This window comes from Oryzias latipes, chromosome 18 (genome assembly GCF_053564925.1).
Source record: "Oryzias latipes strain Hd-rR chromosome 18, Olatipes_Hd-rR_3.1".
Lineage (NCBI taxonomy): Eukaryota > Metazoa > Chordata > Actinopteri > Beloniformes > Adrianichthyidae > Oryzias > Oryzias latipes.
Genome location: NC_136254.1, coordinates 14,428,352 through 14,447,928, shown reverse-complemented (window position 1 = coordinate 14,447,928; position 19,577 = coordinate 14,428,352). Strand labels below are relative to the sequence as shown.

At 38.2% G+C, this 19,577-nt stretch overlaps 1 protein-coding gene across 22 annotated transcripts in view; it reads left to right on the top strand.

Annotated features, from left to right (window-relative positions):
* Positions 1 to 19,577, top strand: part of si:ch211-200p22.4 (phosphatidylinositol-binding clathrin assembly protein) — a 147,820-nt gene that overhangs the window by 40,453 nt on the left and 87,790 nt on the right. For 16 of the 22 annotated variants that reach the window (XM_078935970.1, XM_011487628.4, XM_078935974.1 and 13 more), the window contains 6 exons: positions 10,931 to 11,006; positions 11,248 to 11,350; positions 13,222 to 13,315; positions 13,758 to 13,869; positions 16,422 to 16,528; positions 18,768 to 18,809. In XM_078935970.1, coding sequence (XP_078792096.1) covers positions 10,931 to 11,006; positions 11,248 to 11,350; positions 13,222 to 13,315; positions 13,758 to 13,869; positions 16,422 to 16,528; positions 18,768 to 18,809 — 534 coding nt within the window. The remainder of the gene's footprint in view (positions 1 to 10,930; positions 11,007 to 11,247; positions 11,351 to 13,221; positions 13,316 to 13,757; positions 13,870 to 16,421; positions 16,529 to 18,767; positions 18,810 to 19,577) is intronic. The other 6 variants (XM_078935981.1, XM_078935969.1, XM_078935977.1 and 3 more) reach the window with 1 other exon arrangement.

Sequence of the window (19,577 nt, the reverse complement as noted above, 5' to 3'; positions counted from 1 at the left end):
CTACCACCACTTTGCAGTCATTAACCTCTCTCAAATGACCTCGTCTACATAGGATGTAGTCCACCTGGGTACTCCTACCTCCACTTCTGTATGTCACTCTATGTTCCTCTCTCTTCTGGAAGTAAGTGTTGACTACAGCCATTTCCATCCTCTTCGCAAAGTCCACCACCATCTGTCCCTCCAGATTCCTTTCCTTCACACCAAACCTGCCCATCACCTCCTCATCACCTCTGTTGCCCTCACCAACATGCCCATTAAAGTCTGCTCCAATAACAACTCTCTCTCCTCTGGGGATACTCTCGATGACCTCATCCAACTCACTCCAGAATCTCTCCTTCACTTCTAACTCACAGCCAACCTGTGGCGCATACCCACTGACTACATTCACCATCACCCCTTCAATTTCTAACTTTAGGCTCATCATCCTGTCTGAGACTCTTTTCACCTCTAGAACACTGTTTACAAACTCCCCCTTCAGAATCACTCCTACCCCGTTTCTCTTCCTATCAACACCATGATAGAACAGTTTGTATCCTCCTCCAATACTACGTGCCTTGCTGCCCTTCCACCTTGTCTCCTGCACACACAGTACATCTACCTTCCTTCTCTCCATCATGTCTGCCAGCTCTCTGCCTTTCCCTGTCAGTGTGCCAACATTAAGAGTCCCTATTCTCAAACCTATGTTCCTGCCTTTTCCCTTCTCTCTCTGGCCACGGACCCTTCTGCCTCCCCTCTTTCTTCGACCAACAGTAGTCAAATTTCCACCGACACCCTGTAGGTTAACAGCATCGGTGGCGGTCGTTGTTAACCCGGGCCTCGACCGATCCGGTATTAAAGTGTTGTGGATGATTCGCATGGTTATTTTGGCAATTTTTACGCCGGATGCCCTTCCTGACGCAACCCTCTCTATTTATCCGGGCTTGGGACCGGCACAGAAGTAACTGGCTTGCAACCCCTGTGGCTAGATTCCCGCTTGCACATCCCGACGGTATTAAAGGCACTATGATAATCAATTTGCACAAAAAAACATAAAACAAATGTTAAACTTGCTTTTCTTAAGAATAAATGTTCGATTTCTGTATTGTAAACGTATGTTTCTGTAAAATTGAGAAAATACAGGCCCTGCTGACTGCAGCTGATGACATGCATGGTTAAATATGTTTTTAAGCTGAACGAATGAAACTCTATCTTACGGTTTCAGAATGAATTTCTAAGTCAGGTTTTTATTCTGAGCAAGTATCGGTGAACCCTGGTCTTGTTGCTGCCCCATCTCTTCACTTTTTTGCTTGAACTTTTTAACCCTGATGACTGGTTAGACCTACCGGTGATCTGCACTCATTTGCTTTTCTCTGCAACTGTCAGTCTGTAATAGGATCCAGAACTTGACTGCTGACTTTCTTCCAGTTCCTTCAGGCATTCTACTTAAACAGAAATGCATTATGAGATGGGTCTTTCATCTGATTTCATCTGTTTTTTAATTACGGTTTTCCCTTGTACAATATACATACTATAAAGTCTCTCTGGTAAGCTTGTCATTGCTCCCATGGACTCAACATCTGAACTGCCAATCTGGCCTAACTTTACTTAATGTAATAGGTTTATTCACCTGTGTCCATCGCTACTTCACTTTTATTTGGATCACTGATATTTTACAGCTATATAGACAATGCCAGTAACATTGCAATGTGAAGCTTTACATCTTATTTGGACAGTTATGTACCCCTTTTTACATTCACCATAACAGTTCAGTTTTACTCTGTCAAACAAAACTTACAACTGATCTGTTTGAGCTTTCCCATCAGTTATAGTGTTTGGGTAACACTTTATATTAAGATTCCTTAACAAGCTTTGTTAACACATTAACAAGCATTATAAATGAATGGGTGTTAGTAATACATTTATTAGTACAATAAGTCTAATAAGGTTTATTAAATTACTTAGTTAACACATTTACAAGCATTATTATAATGTTTTCAAGATGCTAATGATGCATTTATTGATATTATAGGTGCCTAACAAATGTGTCAGTGTTAATAAGCTTAATAAGATTTATTAACAACCTTTGTTAACAAATTAAGAAGTATTATTATTGTTTGGGGTTCTAGTAAGATATTCATTAGCATTATAGATGCCTGACACAAGCCTAAGTGTTCATAAACTTTATACGTTTTATTGACTAACTTAACAAATTAATAGGCTTTATTAATGTGTCAGATGCTAGTAAGATATTTATTAGCATTATAGATGTCTTGCAAACACCTGAAAGTGTTAATAAGATTTATTAACGGTCGGTCCCGTATGCGCTCCATTTTCTTTGCGATCAGGCGTTCATTCCGATTACTTTTGCCCATGTAAACGCAGCTTTTGATTCCTTTCAGAATCAAAGATGGGTCGTTAGCGTGTTAGCTTTAGCATGGCTCCTGTAGGTTTATTGTCTTCGGTCTTCAAAAATGACTGGCTTGTGCAACTTTCTAGTGGACTTCGAAGCAAGGCAACAGTGGTTGAATGCAGTTGGCATTGAATGCAGAGAACTGTCTCCTGGTGATGGGATTTGCAATGAATGTTTCACTCAGGATAGATGCTAATACTTTATCCTTATTAGCTTTGATGCTACAGTCATCCAACACCAGTCTATATGTTTTTTCATTTTTTTTTATTTGTCTGAATTAAATTATTATATATCATTTACAGAACGATTTGTGTAGGTTTAGTCTGTTTAAATGTTATAAAGTTCTTTTTACAAGCTTTATGCTTTGTGGTTGTTTGTGCTAAAAACCGTCCTCACTTTAGATGAGGTGCTGCAAAACAATTAATAAACTGTTAAAGTTAATTAATAAATTTGTAAAGCTTATAAGCAGTTTAGTAATATGGAATTAGAAGACAATGGTCTGACTTTAGATGTTAATAAATCTTATTAACACTTTCAGGTATTTGCAAGACATCTATAATGCTAATAAATATCTTACTAGCATCTGACACATTAATAAAGCCTACTTCTTGTTAAGTTAGTCAATAAAACTTATTAAGCTTATGAGCACTTAGGCTTGTGTCAGGCATCTATAATGCTAATAAATATCTTACTAGAACCCCAAACAATAATAATACTTCTTAATCTGTTAACAAAGGTTGTTAATAAATCTTATTAAGCTTATTAACACTGACACATTTGTTAGGCACCTATAATATCAATAAATGCATCATTAACATCTTAAAAACATTCTAATAATAATGCTTGTAAATGTGTTAACTAAGTAATTTAATCAATCTTATTAGACTTATTGTACTAATAAATGTCTTACTAACACCCTATAAATTAATTTATAATGCTTGTTAATGTGTTAACAAAGCTTGTTAAGAAATCTGAATATAAAGTGTTACCCAGTTTTTTTCTTATTGAGTTGTCTAATTTTTGTTTATACACCCTTTAAATTGTATTTTAACCATTTTAATTGTACAGTCACCTATTGTATTTAAAATACAATAGGGAATGATGGGAAATGAGGCTAGGCTTGCTCAATAAACTCCTGCCGCTCTACAGAAAGTATGTCCTAAAAAATGACAGTTTATTTAAATTTTTTCCTAAAAATTGTAAAATCATTATAAAAAGGCTTGGGGACACTAGAAAAACTTAAAATAGTTTAAAAGATGGTTGCCGTGGGACTTAAAGAACCCAAATTTATACCATAAACCTCACCTCAATGGTGTCTCGTCTTTGCTTTTCTTGACTGTAAGACTTACCAACAGAAAAATATCGGTTTACCAGTTAATTGTCAAATGTCAATCAACCTTTTTTTTTTACTGTCAAAATTCATGAAATCAAGTTGAGCAATTTTTCTATTGAAGTTCGTTCATTTGTTTTAGTATTTTCTTTGCACATAAAGGTGCACACAGTTTCCACCTTGTGTTTATCTTCCCGAACTTCTACTATTGAAGCAATGGTTGTTGTTTTTTTATGGCATCTTGTGCAGTTTTGTGAAAGAGGGGGAAAAGCAGAGTGGGTCAGAGCTGGATGCTAGAAGCACTACTGTATCTTCTACTCAGTTTCACAGTTGGAGGTATGAGAGGCAGGAAGAAGCCCAGATTTTTCTTCATCAATATTGCATGGCGTTGTTATTTAATATGCTAACATGAAACCTCTTACAAGCTGAGCTGATCCACACACCCTTACCACCACCACCTCCTATCTACATCTTTTGTTTGTCATCTGTCTTTAGTTCACTTTATTCTATGGCAAAATCTGATTCTATACCCACAAGAGAGCCATCATCCTCTTAGCTGAATAGTGTGGGGCTCAGCGGGTTTCAGTCTGCCCCGCGCCTTTTCCTACATTTTTTTTTTCTTTCCCTACTACATTCATGCATATTATACAAATTCTGTCTTTGTTTTAGAGATAGAAAAACAGGCTTTTCTTTTTTTATCATAAAAGTTCATGACAACAGATGACAAACACAAGACAGCTTGAGAGCTCTAAACTCAATCTTTGACCAATTTAACTATCCTTACCCAAAGTTCATTTCATCAAGTAAATAAACTGTTTATGTCTAACATTTATTCTTAGATGTTGAAAAAATAATTTGTTTGCTACTAGTCAGCTAGACATTTATTAATTTAAAAAAAATGGCATCAATTTCCACTACAAATATAGTGACTTATTTTTATGTTAAATGTAAAAGTATTATAATAGTTAGAGCTTAAAAAAACTTGTTTTGTCTTTGAATTACGATATTTTAGTGGTTAATCACACAAAGCAGAAGAAAACATTCATGTATGGATCAGTTTGCTGATATTCTCAGGAACTTCAAAGTTTCTGTTCCAATGTGCCTTTCATGGAAGCCAGCATATTTGCTTCATTACCAAATGACCAGAGGCATGCCACTGGCAGAGTTTTAAAATTAAATAAGCCAAATCTTTGTTTACCCCAGCACAAGAATGCAGATTGAACAGTGTTTGAAGACACGGATCAAACAAAACATACCCAAATAGCACAATTCTCTAAAGATTAAAGCTTTTCTTTTAATGGAAGGCAGCTGTGCCCAAGCTATATGTTACCACTTTTAACCCATTGATATTCATGCACCTAGAGAAAAATGATTCCTCGCTCTATCCACTGTTACTGATAAATTACTTTAAGGTGACAATTGGAAGTTAGAGACTAAAATTCAAACATTTATATATCATGGCTATGTACTCTGCAAGTCAGCATTAAGACCAAGAAGTAGCAGCAGACATTTTCTCAATAGGTGATGTGCAAGTTTATGTGTGGTCTCTGGAGATACAGTTGAAGGTTTCAGCCATTTACAATTGAAACAATGTCATAATACCAAAATAAGACCCAGCAACTCATTGAAATTTGGTCGGATGGAATGCATGCTCTTTAAAAACAACTTGTAACATGATCCACATTGCTTCTCACCGTTTTCCCGACAATCTACAGTGAGGCAAAAAAGTATTTAGTCAGCCACCAATTATGCAAGTTCTCCTACTTAAAAAGACAGAGGCCTGTAATTGTCTCTTGACGACAGTCTGAATACAGGCCAAACATAAGGTTCAGGACTCAATCCGGACCAAATTAAGCAGACTTGATCCGGACCAAATGATTTTTCCAGTCTGAATACACCCTTAACACACACTGTACACACTGGGACAAATATCGGCGCACGTTATTCGCCAGCGTTTTTCAACACGTTTTTTGTGTTCACACCCAAGCGACTTTCGCTGACTATGAGCCGAGTGAACATGCAAATTCATTCCCTGACATTAGATGGCGCTTAATGTAAAACAGAAATACCCCTGTACACAAGGTGGCGCTGCGCAACTTTACGCTTCTTAAACTCGCTTTTCACTCAGAAGAAGAGAGCAAGTATTAACACGCTTTTCAGAATCATACAAAGAAAACATGAATATTTCAAGCACCAGTAGCTCCAGCTCCAGTTCCAGCGATGAAGAAATTGTTCAGTTGAATGATGAAAGACGCTGGAAAAGACGCCGATTTTGGGTACATCCCATAGTTACGAAAAGAGAAGAACATGGGGAGTTTATCGACTGGTACAAGAGCTGAAAATGTATCATGAGCGTTTTCGGGGATATTTTAGAATGTCCGTCCTTATTTCTTTGTGGCAGTGTAGACGCTACTTGGCGTATATCTTCTACGCCGTTACGTATGTGTGCTCAGCATGACAGTTTCGTGTTTGAGCGCCCCCAAGTTGTGTTTTACTGAAACTTCAGAAGCTCCAGACGCGTGTGCAAAAGCGCCATTCTCATTGGTCGTATAGTTTTTGACGCGGTGCTTCAAACTAAATAAACGAACCCGAGGAGTTTTAAAAAAAAAAGACACTTTTACGCATGGTGTTTTTCGCGTCGGTGTGCACACTCACATTGGTTCCCTTTGTTTAGTCACGAGGCGTTAAATGTCGGCGAATATCGCGCGCGAAATTGGTCCCGGTGTGAACAGGCCTTCAGAATAAAACTCTTGGATGAGTCAAAGTTTAGAAAAAAACTTTTTGTCCATACCAATGTGCTCAAGTCGACAGCATTCAAGAGGGTGTTGACTAGCCTTGTTAAATAAAATATCTGTCCAGAAATACTAAATAGCTTTTAATGATCAAAATTACAGAAACCCAGAGATTCTAACCTCAGCTGCTGAAAATGTCTCAGTAACAAAATATAATTTTAAAGTAGCAAAGTATATCACAACATTGTATGTGTAAATTATTGTATCTTTGATTGCCTTTCTCTAGACTTTGTCCTCTCATGATTTATGTTGGGACATGGTAAGACACAAATGAAACTGTGCCTTTTAAAAATGTTTAGTCCGAATAAAAAGCATAATGTATTGTTTTTATAGAATTAAAATATTTGTACTGTGGTGTTAATGTAAAGCAGGGGTGGCGAACACGCGGCTGTCGAGCCGCATGCGGCTCTTGGCCAATGAGCGTGCGGCTCTTTGCGTCTCATCATATTTTCTATATACTGTGCCTCATTTCATAATTTTTTCCCTCTTAAAACACACTCAAACCACCAGAGGGTATTAAAAATAATTAATAAATAATAATAAAAGTAATTTGGCGGTGTGCGTGTTTGATGCTGCTCCCGACACATAGATAAAGATTTCATGTGCGTGCAGACTGTTACCGTCATGGGCAAAATGGTGAAATTCAGAGTATAAAGATGAACACAGGACGTGTCTGGAAGAACGGTACGATTCTTACTTTTTTACTGAACGGAATGGCAAGTCACTACGTTGATTATTATGAGCTTTTGGAAGCAGTAAAATTGTTCATGGCAGAAAAGAAGAAAACGTATCCCGGAGAAATTTAAAAACTCCTCCTGATCAACACAAACCATCTCCTTTATGAACAAGTTGAAGCTTTTCAAAGTGCACATTCAAAACAGCCATCTTTCCTTCTTTGAGTAGCACACAGCAGAAAGCTGCAATCCACTTGCAATTTACTTGCATATTAGACACTCTGATTCATCTAGGGCCTTGTGGGGAGGGTCTGGTGGAGGGGGGCACGGTGAAACATCCGTGCTCATCTTTCACTGCACCCCCCCCCCCCCCCCTCACAATTTTAACTTCCACTGTAGACACACACACTGCATGCTAGCAGCACACACACAGCAAATACACACCACTCACAGAGGGAACCAGGAGTGGGGAGCTCTGCGGCTTGGCAGCGGTGGGGCCCCCCACATTGGAGATCTCCTATTTTACCTGCAGCACACACACAGCACACCCACACCACCATACATGGGTGGGGTCGGGGAGGGGCAGCCGGTCTTCACGCGCCTGGTCCTTTCAGGGTGGCCGGGCTTGTGGGTATCCTGTTGGCTGCTGTGATGGTCGGGCATACGGCGCTGGGGGTCGGTCGGCCGGGGGGGGGGTTACTGCGTGGCGGCAGGGGTTGGGGGGTATTGTGAGTATGTGTGCGTGAGTGCATGGGTGGGACGGACCTGGGTGCTGGCTCGCTGGGACCCTCTGGGCTTTCCCTCCCCATCACAGAGAGGGGAGGGCACTGAGAGGTTTGGGGAGGGGGGCTCAGATAATATGGGGGGGGGGGGGGGGGGGGGGGGGGCGCTGTAGTGTGTAGGGTTATGGGCGGTGGCTGTGTGTGCGTGGCAATCTCTGGGTTGCTCAGGTCTCGTGCCGGGGCTGGCTTGCGGAGATGGGGCGCCGGTCGGGTGGTGGGCGGCTCATGGGTTCTGGGGGCCCTGGCCTCGTCCCTGGCCCTTGTCTCGGTGTCCGGCGCCCGGTGGCCCCCATGGCTGCCGCCTGGTACGGCTAAGCGCTCCTGTCCTGTGGCCTGGGGGCCGGACACCGGGTTCGCTTATGCCTCTGGGCGTTGGGGGGGCCCCTGTAGGGGGGCCTTCTTTGCGCCTGGCTGGTTGGGTGGGCGGTCCCCTCCTCCCCCCTCCCGGGCTGCCTGGGTCTCGATGCTGGGGGGGCTCCTGGCCTGGGGGTCTCTCCTCCCCTCTCCTGGTCTGGCTAGTCTGGCTGGGTAGGATCTGGTTCCCCTTATGAACAGACGGTTCACTTCGGCAGAATGCATGTATCTCCACCCCCACGTGCACGTGCACACTGCCACACTGCTCCCTATCTGCTTCATCCCTCCTCTTAACCCACAGTGTATTGATGGACAGATATTTTCCGCTCATCTTCGTGTCAGACTTTCACCTTTGATGTAATGTTTGTCTTTCCAGCAGATCTGGTATAATTGTTAAAGCTTAAATTAATAATTTATTCAAATCAGTACTTGTATCCCACACTTTTTCACCTTTCTTCCTTTTACTCTCTTCCAACCCCCCCCCCCCCCCCCCTCACATTCTTTCCCTCTCCCTCCCCACACACACTAAAATGAACAAATAAATAAAAAAATAATTAAACAAAAAGGGGTTTATACAAATCTACACTCTGGCTTCTAAAGTTCTATAACCTCTTTTTGTGATAGTAAAACCTGTCCAACACATTAGGCTTTCAGCTCTAATCTGTTTGCTCTGCTGTTGGACAGAACAAGTTAAAAAAAAAAAAAAAAAGAAAGCTGCAATCCAAATGAATGCTTCCGCAACTGGACAGAAACGACCACAGATCACTTCTCATGGATCCTTAAATGTAGAAACTGAGATCTCCGCTTGTCTCTGATGAGGCAGCGAGTGAACCGGAGATGATTGAGCTGAAATCTCTCTGAAAGAAGGCCCTCTCACGTTTTTGGGAATGGAGAAATACCTGTGTGTCTGCTCTCAATCTGCTGTCGATGTTCTCCTCAATATGTGTCTGCCAGTCACTGATTATTACCTTGAAACACGTGAAATCAAGGCATCAGTCCGTTCTGACTGACACTCTCGTAAAGGAACCGATCAGAGAGGCTACCGGGGGTTAGCCCCGCCTTCAGCCCCTAAGACTCATGGGAAGTGGGGAATCTCAAGTGTAAAACCATAAGTCAGGGACCTGTTTGCAGAAGTGACTTGCATGCCGTTTGGCTGTATGTGTGTGTGTGTTTTCAAGTTAATGGGCTCTTAATGTGTACAGGGGGGAGTGAATAACGCAGCCAGTTTAATGGGAACTCAGCTGATTACTACTCTGAAGTATGAACTTAGCCATTGCAATGTATTAACATTTAATATATTATTTGCTCTTCATGCAAAAAGTCAGTCATTCAATTTTAAATACACATATACAGGCAAAAGAAATTCTAATGAAGGTAAAAATTAATTTAAGTTGCACACAACTGAAATGCAATGTATTTAAAGGCATTCCTGAGGAGGAAAGACTCTGTGAGGTCTGTGAGCTGCAAGTGGTGGAGGATGAATTTCATTTTTTGTTTTATTGTCCTTTGTATGAAAAACAGAGACTTTGTATGTATGAGGTACTAGAAAAGAAATGTCCTGATTTGTTTTGGTTATCTGAAGACAAAGTTTTACGTTGGCTTTTTGAAAATGAAATCTTTTGTTTGGCAAATTTTGTGTCAAAGGCATGGACAATAAGAATTGGACACTTTGTATTCTGTTAGACTCTGATTAGGGGGATTATTGTATTTTTGGTGATGGGGATGTATCTTTATGTATTGTGTATTTTGTCTTTCAGTGTCATATAAGCCCGTGTGGGCTGGGCACATTAGTGCATGACACTTAAATAAATCAAATCAATCAATCAATCAATCAATCAATGTATTTAATGTGTTTATTGTGAATATGAATCACTTAGACACCAAGATAGAGTGAGGTGGAAAAGGATGATTCGCTGTGGCGACGCCTGATGGGAAAAGCCGAAAGAGAGAAGAATAATCATTTAGACACCAGAAGGATGCTCTGTCCAGATCTTTGTGTATTTGTTGGTGTAAGTGTCATTGAAAGAGGAATGTTTAGATACAAAGAATTACCAGTTAAATACTGTTGGATGAATGGTGAAATATTCAGTTTTTATCATCATAAATCTGACTTCAGAGGAGTCGGTGCCTCACCAACATCAAACTCACCGCCCGTCACTGAGTAGTGGTGTGTGTCAGAGAGAGGCAGAGAAAAGAGTGAAATAGAGAGTGTGTGTGTGGAGGGGGTATCTGACCTCCAGCTTAGTCGCTGTGTTAACTCTGGCTAAGCTGCATTTTATGTGTATTAAGGGTGGATGCATTCTTTGAAATAAACACAAGTACAATACTTGCTGTTCTGTTGTAGGGAGAGGAGTATGTTATGGAAAATAATATGGCTTTAATTGCGTGTTTGTGTGTGTACGTCTTGGCAGGTCAGTGTGTGGTGTTGCTCTTTGACTGAGTGAAAAAATTTGGCTCTTGGTGACAAACTTGTTCGCCACCCCTGATGTAAAGGATCATTCCCTGCTGCCTGTTCTTTGTTTGTTTTTGTTATAAGTAGGTAGAATACAAATTTCAATTTTATGCTTCTTATGTTTTTTGAACGTGATCTTTTTTCTTTTTTATCTTAGCGTTTCACCCAGTACTTGGCCTCCAGAAACACCCTGTTTAACCTTAACAACTTCTTGGATAAAGGAGCTCTGCAAGGTAAAAAAAAACAAACTATATTACCTTTTTTGTTGCAAAAGCTCTGAAAATGATTACCAACATGTTTGATTTTCATATATTCTGAACTGCCTATAAGGCCCCTGCGCAGCAGTAATAAGTCAGATAAATAAAAAAGCGGAAAAACTTGTAAAGCAGACAATAAAGAACACAATTTCTTTAGTAATCCCCTTGTACAACATTAAACTTTTCAATTTCTCCCTTTTGAATTTCACCCTTTTAGGTTACGACATGTCAACTTTTATAAGACGATACAGCCGCTACCTGAATGAGAAGGCCATGTCTTACAGACTAGTGGCTGTGGACTTCACCAAGATGAAGAGAGGGTAGGTTTGATTAAAAAAAAGTCACCCTCCCTCATACTTCACATACCTTTTTTTCACCAGGTGACATTTCCTTCAAGGACACTGAAACTATTATAAAGTACTTATGGGATGTTACTGTTACTCCTCGTTTGATTTGTATTATTGTACACAGTTTTGCATTTCCTCGCTTTTGAAACTTTTGACTTAGAATCAAAGTTAGCGTGGATTTTGTTCCTCTTTAATTCACATCTTTTAATTGTTTGTAGAGAGGGGTTATATGGCAAAATAAATCAGATTTTTTTTTCCCTCCGTCATTTATTCATTTCTTTAAACAGAAATCACAAATGACAGAATATGTTTAGTAAAAACTATTTATTTGAACATCTCCTTTGGAAATATGCTCAAACTCAAAATACTACTAAATACAAGCTGTAAAAACAATTGTAGATCAATGCAGCAGAGGTTTTTTGCTACCACTAGCTTGAGCTTCTCATAAAGAGAAACACTTCTCGCACTCAACGGTGTCTGTTTCAGGTGTTAAAAAAATTGTCCTTCTCCCACTTTTGGCAGCTACAACTTTCAAACAGATTTTGCTGTGTGTGGTTTGATGCTCCAGGTTTAAAGTCACAACCACACTGATCAACATTTAATCTTTTACTCCCCAGCTAAGTTGGCCGGTAAAGGAAAAAATATACTGGCCAGTCACGTTTGCACCAGACAAATTATTACATTACGGAAAAATATAGTTGTTGTTTAAAAAAAGTTATATTATGTTGAATGCAAAGAGAGAGGGTGTCACAACATGATGAAAAAATAGGATAAAAACAACAGTTTTAAGTGACTCAGATTTCAAATGTCTTTGCTCTCTACTTTTGGCTTTTTTTACACAGCCATTTCAGTTTTTATTTTTTCACAAATTAAATGTTTCTTCTTTTTAGCTCAGCTAGAAAGCCCCTCTGTACCCCCTATGAGGAAAGGTGGTGTCACTCAGTCACCTGTAGTCTGAACCAGCTGAAGAGACGGAATAGTCATTTCCTAATTTTGTTCTGGAAAATGAAATTGCTTTTACGTAATTTATAAATACCGGTAGTATGAACACACCTTTAATGTAATCTAGCTATATCTCAAATTAAAACATTCTGAGAAAAAAAGGACAAAAGTACTAAAGGGGAGAAGATTGACAGAAAATGCACCTTTTTCTAAATTCTGCCTCCAGGTGATTCATTTTAAAATGAAATCACAACAAAAACAGCCTAAAAACCTTATATTTTGGATTTTTGCCATGATATCATTGACAGTAAAATTGCAGCCCTCTTACGAGGGAGGTTTTTTTTAGCTCAAAACTCTGCTCTGTAATGTTAAATACTGCTAAAAATGCTTTTTGCCAGTGAATTATTGCCTGTTATTGTATAAAAAATAGCAATTTAAATGAATGTCCTATGAATTAAGTTTCTTTTATTTATGTGTCCTGTCCCAAAGTCACATCTCAAATATCAAAGTATAGTTTGACTATAAACCAGTTTTGTGGTCACAAACTAGCAACAGGCGGAACAGCTTGTTAGCATAGCATTATGGCATCGTAGCATGATAGCACCAGTGTCCACCGACACTACTGTCTCCAGATCAACACTTTATTAAGCTGTCTTTTGCTGCTGTGAGTCAGATTGGAGGTTGGGGGGGTGCGCGCTTGTAAATATTGCACACGCTTTTTTTTTTCTTGGCCTTGTCTGCCCAACGGAAGCCCAAGAGAGCAGAGAGTAAAATAAAGAAAAAGAAAAGAATAAAATCATGATTTTTCCCAAAAATAGTCTAAAACAAAAAATTCAAAATAATTAATATAATCAATTTATCGCCCAGCTCTAATTGTTTTCATCTGTCTCTTGTTTTGTCAGCATTGATGGCGTGATGCGCACCATGAACACAGAGAAGCTGATCAAAACGCTGCCCATCATTCAGAACCAGTTGGATGCTCTGCTAGATTTCCAGGTATGCCGAGTGTGCGTGCGTGCGTGGCATATAAATTATTTGCACACTTGACTCAGTTGATTCTTTTTCCAATCAAAATGTAAATTCATACTAAAGTCTTACACCTCTGTTGATTACCAAAGAGCAGCACGCAGTGACAAATTTCTTCGTCTTTGTGCTTAGGGCAGAGGGAAGAGAGGGATTGGGCAGGGCTTTACAGAAAGTGGTGGTTGCTATTGTTTGGTTAGTAGCAAACAATATGAATTGTGGTTAGTGGCAGCATGGTTCAACGTAAAATAAAACGTTTTCATTTGTTTGCTGACAATTGCTGCCTACATGAACTTAACATGAACTTAAACTGGAATTTTACAAATGTTTTTTTTTCCACAAAAGTAGCTTTCAGAACATGTGATTATATTTGTGCTCATTATTTTTGTTTCTTTCCCCATTTTTTACTGTCTAGGCCAATCCTAACGAGCTCACTAATGGAGTGATCAACTCAGCCTTTATGCTGCTCTTCAAAGATTCTATACGGCTGTTTGCTGCTTACAATGAAGGAGTCATCAATCTTTTGGGTAACACAAATTCTCAAAGATTTTTCACAATAAAAAAAAACAATTGAAAAAGTAATTGATTACTGTAGTTACTATATATAATTGTTATTAAATTACTTTTATCATTAGTTATTTTAAAAAGTATTTTACTATTGATTACTTTATTTTTTTGTCCACTCAGATACAAATTCTTGAGAGAAAAACAAATGGAACAAATACGATCCTCTTGTCTTTCATTTAACTTAATTTTTAAACCAATGACCTTTTCCAAAGTATAAACATGGTTCAAGATATAACCTGGCTTCATTCAAATTCAGACAGCAGTGTAATAAATGACACAAATAAATTACATCACATGAGGTTTTTGCTCCTGGTTAACACTTGTGCTATCCTAGGCACTTTACCATTGGGAGTTGGGTCATCTAGACCCACTAGACAGTGCGCTGAACCTTTTTTCTTCAATGATTTGTGAACCTCACTGGTTTTCATGGATTACATGAAATTTTTCCACCTTTATCCACCTTTGTCATGGTAGGGAGAACACGTCAATGTAAGGGTGGGGTCATCTAAGATAGCACAAGGGTTAAAGTGAGATATGGAAAAAAAAATAGGGCTGCACGATATGTGGAAAACTCGCGATAAGCGATATTAGTGATTAATATTGCGATAACAATATAATTTGCAGTATGTACACAAATAGCAAAACAACCAAAAACATAATTCCCCTTTTATTGCAACAGTTTAAAAATTATACTCCAAATGACCCTCGTCGACATAGGAGGCAAACATCTAACATAATAGGGCTCCATCTGATTGGTTAACAACGTGAAGGGGTCCATCCAAATGGTCAAATGAATAAAGGGATTTATTTGATCTGTTAAATGCTTGAAGTTGTCATAAGATTGTTTTAGCACAATTAAAGTACCCATTTATTGCAATTTTCGCTGTCTATTGCAATATAATATATTATAAATATATTATATATAAATATATATAATATTGCATAGCTTGATATTGCTATAACGATAAATTTGTGGTAAATTGTGCAGACCTAAAAAAAAAAAGGGTTACACCTATATCTATGAAGTTGGAGTCCTCTCTGTCAAATCTAAAAATTGGCCAGTCTTTTGAAAACACAATATTAAATGCCTCCAGCAGTTCGCTCTTCTCAAATGCAAAAATGTCATTCTGACTGGAGGGGATTTAGCGATGTGACTGCATCGTACTGTTATATATATAGTACAAAATTGCAGATCCAGACTGACAGGATAGTAATGGCGAACCAACCAGACATTGTCATGGTGGATAAAGAACAGAGGACAGCCGTTTCGTTGATGTGGTAGTCCCAAGTGACAGAAACATCAGGAAGAAGTATCATGAGAAACTTAAAAAAAATACCAGGGACTCAAGGAACAACTGGAGAGAGCATGGAAAGTGAAGGTGACAGTGGTGCCCGTGGTAATTGGAGTACTTCGGGCAGTAAGCCCCAAGCTGGAGGAGTGGCTACAGCAGATCCCTGAAAAGACGTCAGACGTCTCAATCCAGAAAAGTGCAGTACTAGGAACAGCTATGATACTGCACAGGACCCTCAAGCTCATAGGTAACGAATAAGTAGCTACATAATCAGCATTTTAAGGTTCTACCGTGTTCTTTAAATTCACTGATTTAACCACTCACTTTCTTGTAGAAGCAAATGATGTTCTTCTGTCTGTTCTTCAATTACTCAGGTTTTCCAATAGATCAGAAGTAAAAATACTTGATGGATGTTGGAACAAAACGGTACCCCATGGAGTGGTGGTTCTAAAAAAATGCTCATGCTCTCTGAGTGAAGGAATTCCTATGACTTGTAGTATGTCTCCAAATGCAAAAATCTCTCCTTTAAGTTGCTGAGTGCTGTATCAACAAGTTGCAGGAAAACTGTTCTTAAGTGGTCTTCAGCATTTAGACAGGTTTGCTCTCTTCCCTCATATTAAAAATGTCACTCTTTACTTCCGTGATGCACCTGTGACCAGTTGACCTCCACCTCAAGATTTTGCACTCACTTTCATCTTTTTTTTAGCAGAACTAAATCCATGTTCTCTATAGTCAGAGAACACATCCTCACTTCCTCACATGAGCCGTCTTATGCTATATCAGTGATTTGGATTTTTTATGAAATTATATTGGGCATAGAAATTATTTTAGACATTTTTTATGAGGCGTCCAGCTCGATGCCTCGAGGGCGTTTGGGGAATGAGGTGACCGCCTACCTTTACTTAATACTAAGTCCACCACCGTTACCAGGGTTACATTGCAAAGTATTGAGGTGAAACTCTTTTTATCGACCAAATCCTTATATTCTGAACCATTTATACAAAATAATTATTCCAAAAAATCAGGCAATGTGATTTCATGGATTCTTTACATTCATCCTCTCACAGTTAAAGTGCATTACTAACTGTGGTTCCATTGACTATGAAATTGCGCAAATCAGATTTTAAGCCCATTATTTTTAACCTTTTAAATCTGTCTTCCTGTCATTTTGGCTGTGAATCATTTCTTTTTTTTCTCTACACTTCTCTGTGTCTTTCTAGAGAAATACTTTGACATGAAGAAGAACCAGTGTAAGGATGCTCTTGACATCTACAAGAAATTTCTTTACAGGATGACGAAGCTATCAGAGTTCCTCAAAGTGGCAGAGGTACATGAACACAAACATTGCTCAATTATTTTCTTAGGAAAATTTAATGTTTCAGGGCTTTGTTAGTTTTTACCTCAAAGCTCCATGATTTTGCAAAGCAACTTTACTCTCCTGTTTGTGCATCGGAAGAACACATATGCGTGCAATATAATCATATATTATTAGCTCATATTTAAGCACTACTGCAATGAGAGCCTTTTTTTATTTTTTTGCAAAGATGCTACGTTTTGCGCTCTCAGCTCTGTTGAAACGAGCATACGTGACTCACCCTCCCTACTTCACATTTTCTTGCACACACAATTATGCCCAAAATAACCTGCAAAAGGGGGGTTGTGGTTAGGTGCTTTGTTGGCTGCCTTTGCTCTCCATGATCTCCCCTATCTAATCCCTATTCCTTCCTAAAGCTTTCCTTGCTTTCCGTGACAAAGATGGATACTCATGTGGCTTTAGTTTGCCCAGCACCCACAGATCATCCCTCTTCTTTTCTACTTATGTTTTCTTTCCGTTCCTCATTTCAACAGAGCTGAAGTGGTGAGAATCTGCCCTGTTCACTTTAGCGGATGCAACTGCTCTCATGGTTTCACGTGAAATGAAAAAGCTCATAAAGAGGCAAATCTTTGTTTCAAAAGTCTTTATGTTCTTGTCCTAAAGGAAAGTTCCCTTTACAAAATGGGGTTTTAATTGTTCAAAAAATATATTTAGTCAATAAATAATTAGATGACATTTTTTAAATGTGCCAATGATCTTTTTTTAAGTTTCAACAGAAACCTCTACTTTATTTTTTTTTTTTTTCGTTAGCCCCAGGGAATATTATTATGAGAATTTAGAAAGTAGAAACTATGCAAAATGCAAAAACAAAGAAAATACGTTTCTAAAAATAAAATCACAAACTGGCGCAACTCAAGATACTGTAAGACTTTCATATTTTTTTAACACATAACCAGAAATTTTGACAGGCACCTCTAAAGGGTTTTCGCTGTGATTAAAACTGACTGCTCCATTTACATTGCTGCATTGTTGAAATGCACCAGACTTTTTAAACAACCTCCAACTCTGAGCTTTAAGATGGACTTTTTGAGACTTGTTTGACAAAATAAAACTAATCTGTAATAAAAGAAACAAATTACGAATTTACAACTTGTTGTAGGATGCAGTTTCCTTATTGTATTTTACTGAGGATGTCCTCAGATATTAAGGATTTTTTGCAAACATTTCACTCACATTGGTTAAAAATGACTGATAAAGAGAAACATAAAAATTTTCTGTTTTAGCCACTTAAACCTTGCCCATTGCTTAGTAGTATAGTAGGTGAAATTAGGTTTAGTCTGCCTTTTTTTTGCATAGTTTATTTTCCATGTCACTTTTTTCCCAGGTATAAAAAGCCTGTTTTGCTTTATGTTTCACACTGCATTGCAAACATTATTTTAATTGTAGGCCAATGCAATAGACCTTTAATAAAAAAATAAACAAAAATTAGAAAGAAGGGTTAAATGTTGACTATTCTCAGTTATCTTTTTTTTTATCATTCTTATAATCTGGTCACCTAAGATCAAAAACTGTAGAAGTTTTGGAGACATCAAACATTTTAAGGAGCTTTATACGTGTTTTATTTCTACCAACAGGATTGATAAATCAACATTAATGTTATAATATTAGGGAAACTGAAGTTATTTCAATCTATTATAGTAGAAATTCCTGCAAAACTAATAAAAGATAATTATCTGTCCTCTGTAAATAGTTCCTTTTTAAGTATCTAATACACTGCAACAATTACAGCAGAAATCAATGACAAATATGTACATTACAAAGTTGCAGTGTAACAATAAAAATAAATTTTTTTATTTTACTTGCAAAAATATTTACGGGCATGAGGATGTTTCTGTGTCCTAATGTCAAAATGTTTACTTGATTGTAGTCAGTCTTATCTTAATGGTTAAGCTTAGTAACTGTTGTTTTATGAAGTTATCACACCATCAGTCATTGCCTGCTCTCCTCCATCAGACACATTTATCACTGTTAAGTCATCACCTTCGGTCACAGTGCCTGTTAGTTGGTTTGTCTGCCAGCCAGCTGCCATGTCAAAAACATTTGCTTGTTATTTATGTTGTTGTTATGTTGACATTTTTGCTGCATGAAGTAACATTTCCTTTTTTTGTTTGCTCCTTTTTTACTATCTTAATTTTGACCCCACCTACCTCCTCCTCCTTTTTTTCTTCAACAATTTGTTTTTCGATGACAGCAAGTTGGAATAGATCAGGGTGACATCCCAGATCTCTCACAGGTCAGTGTACATCTCACCTTCCATCTTTTTTCCAAATCCAGCTTGACTTCTTGCTCAATCTCCTCCCCTCTTATCAGAGCCCCTCTCCTGCCACACATGTGGCTTTGTTCCTTTTATGTGGACACACATTGATATTCACTTAACCTGTGTTTTTAAGTATGTTCCTCCGTCTTGCACTCCTTTTCGTCCTGCACCTTCCATGTCTTGTTTCCTAATCTCACAATTTAATCCTGGGATGTCTTACTTCAAGTTTGTTTTCCTGCTGTGCCCTGTTTATGGAATTTCAAGGTTACTTCCTTTGTGTTTCAGCTCTAAATCAAGGTAGTATTTAAAAAAAGAAAATACACACCCACAGTCAACAGACTTTTTCTTTCTTTACTTGAAACAGAGAAAAATAAAAAGCTCTATCCTTAAATTTTGTAAGAGAATAACTAAGATAATTATGCAGGAAAAGAGGCAGGAAATTTCTCATGTTAATGTCAACACATTTTTTTTAACTCTTGGAAAAACAATCTTGATTTTAGATGTATACTTATAATTTAATATGTAGTTTAGATTCTTGATGTATGTTGAAAGGAGATTTAGGTACAGCTAAGAGTGTAAATCTCAAATATACATTCTTCGGTTAACAAAGTAAATGCAGAGAAGTCACTAAGCTCATCTGCTACAAATTTTAAAATATAAACATGATCTGAAAATTAAACACTTTTGTTTTTCTGTGGCATTTCATTAAGGCTTCTGGAATTTACCGGTGTGTATTAGTGTGAA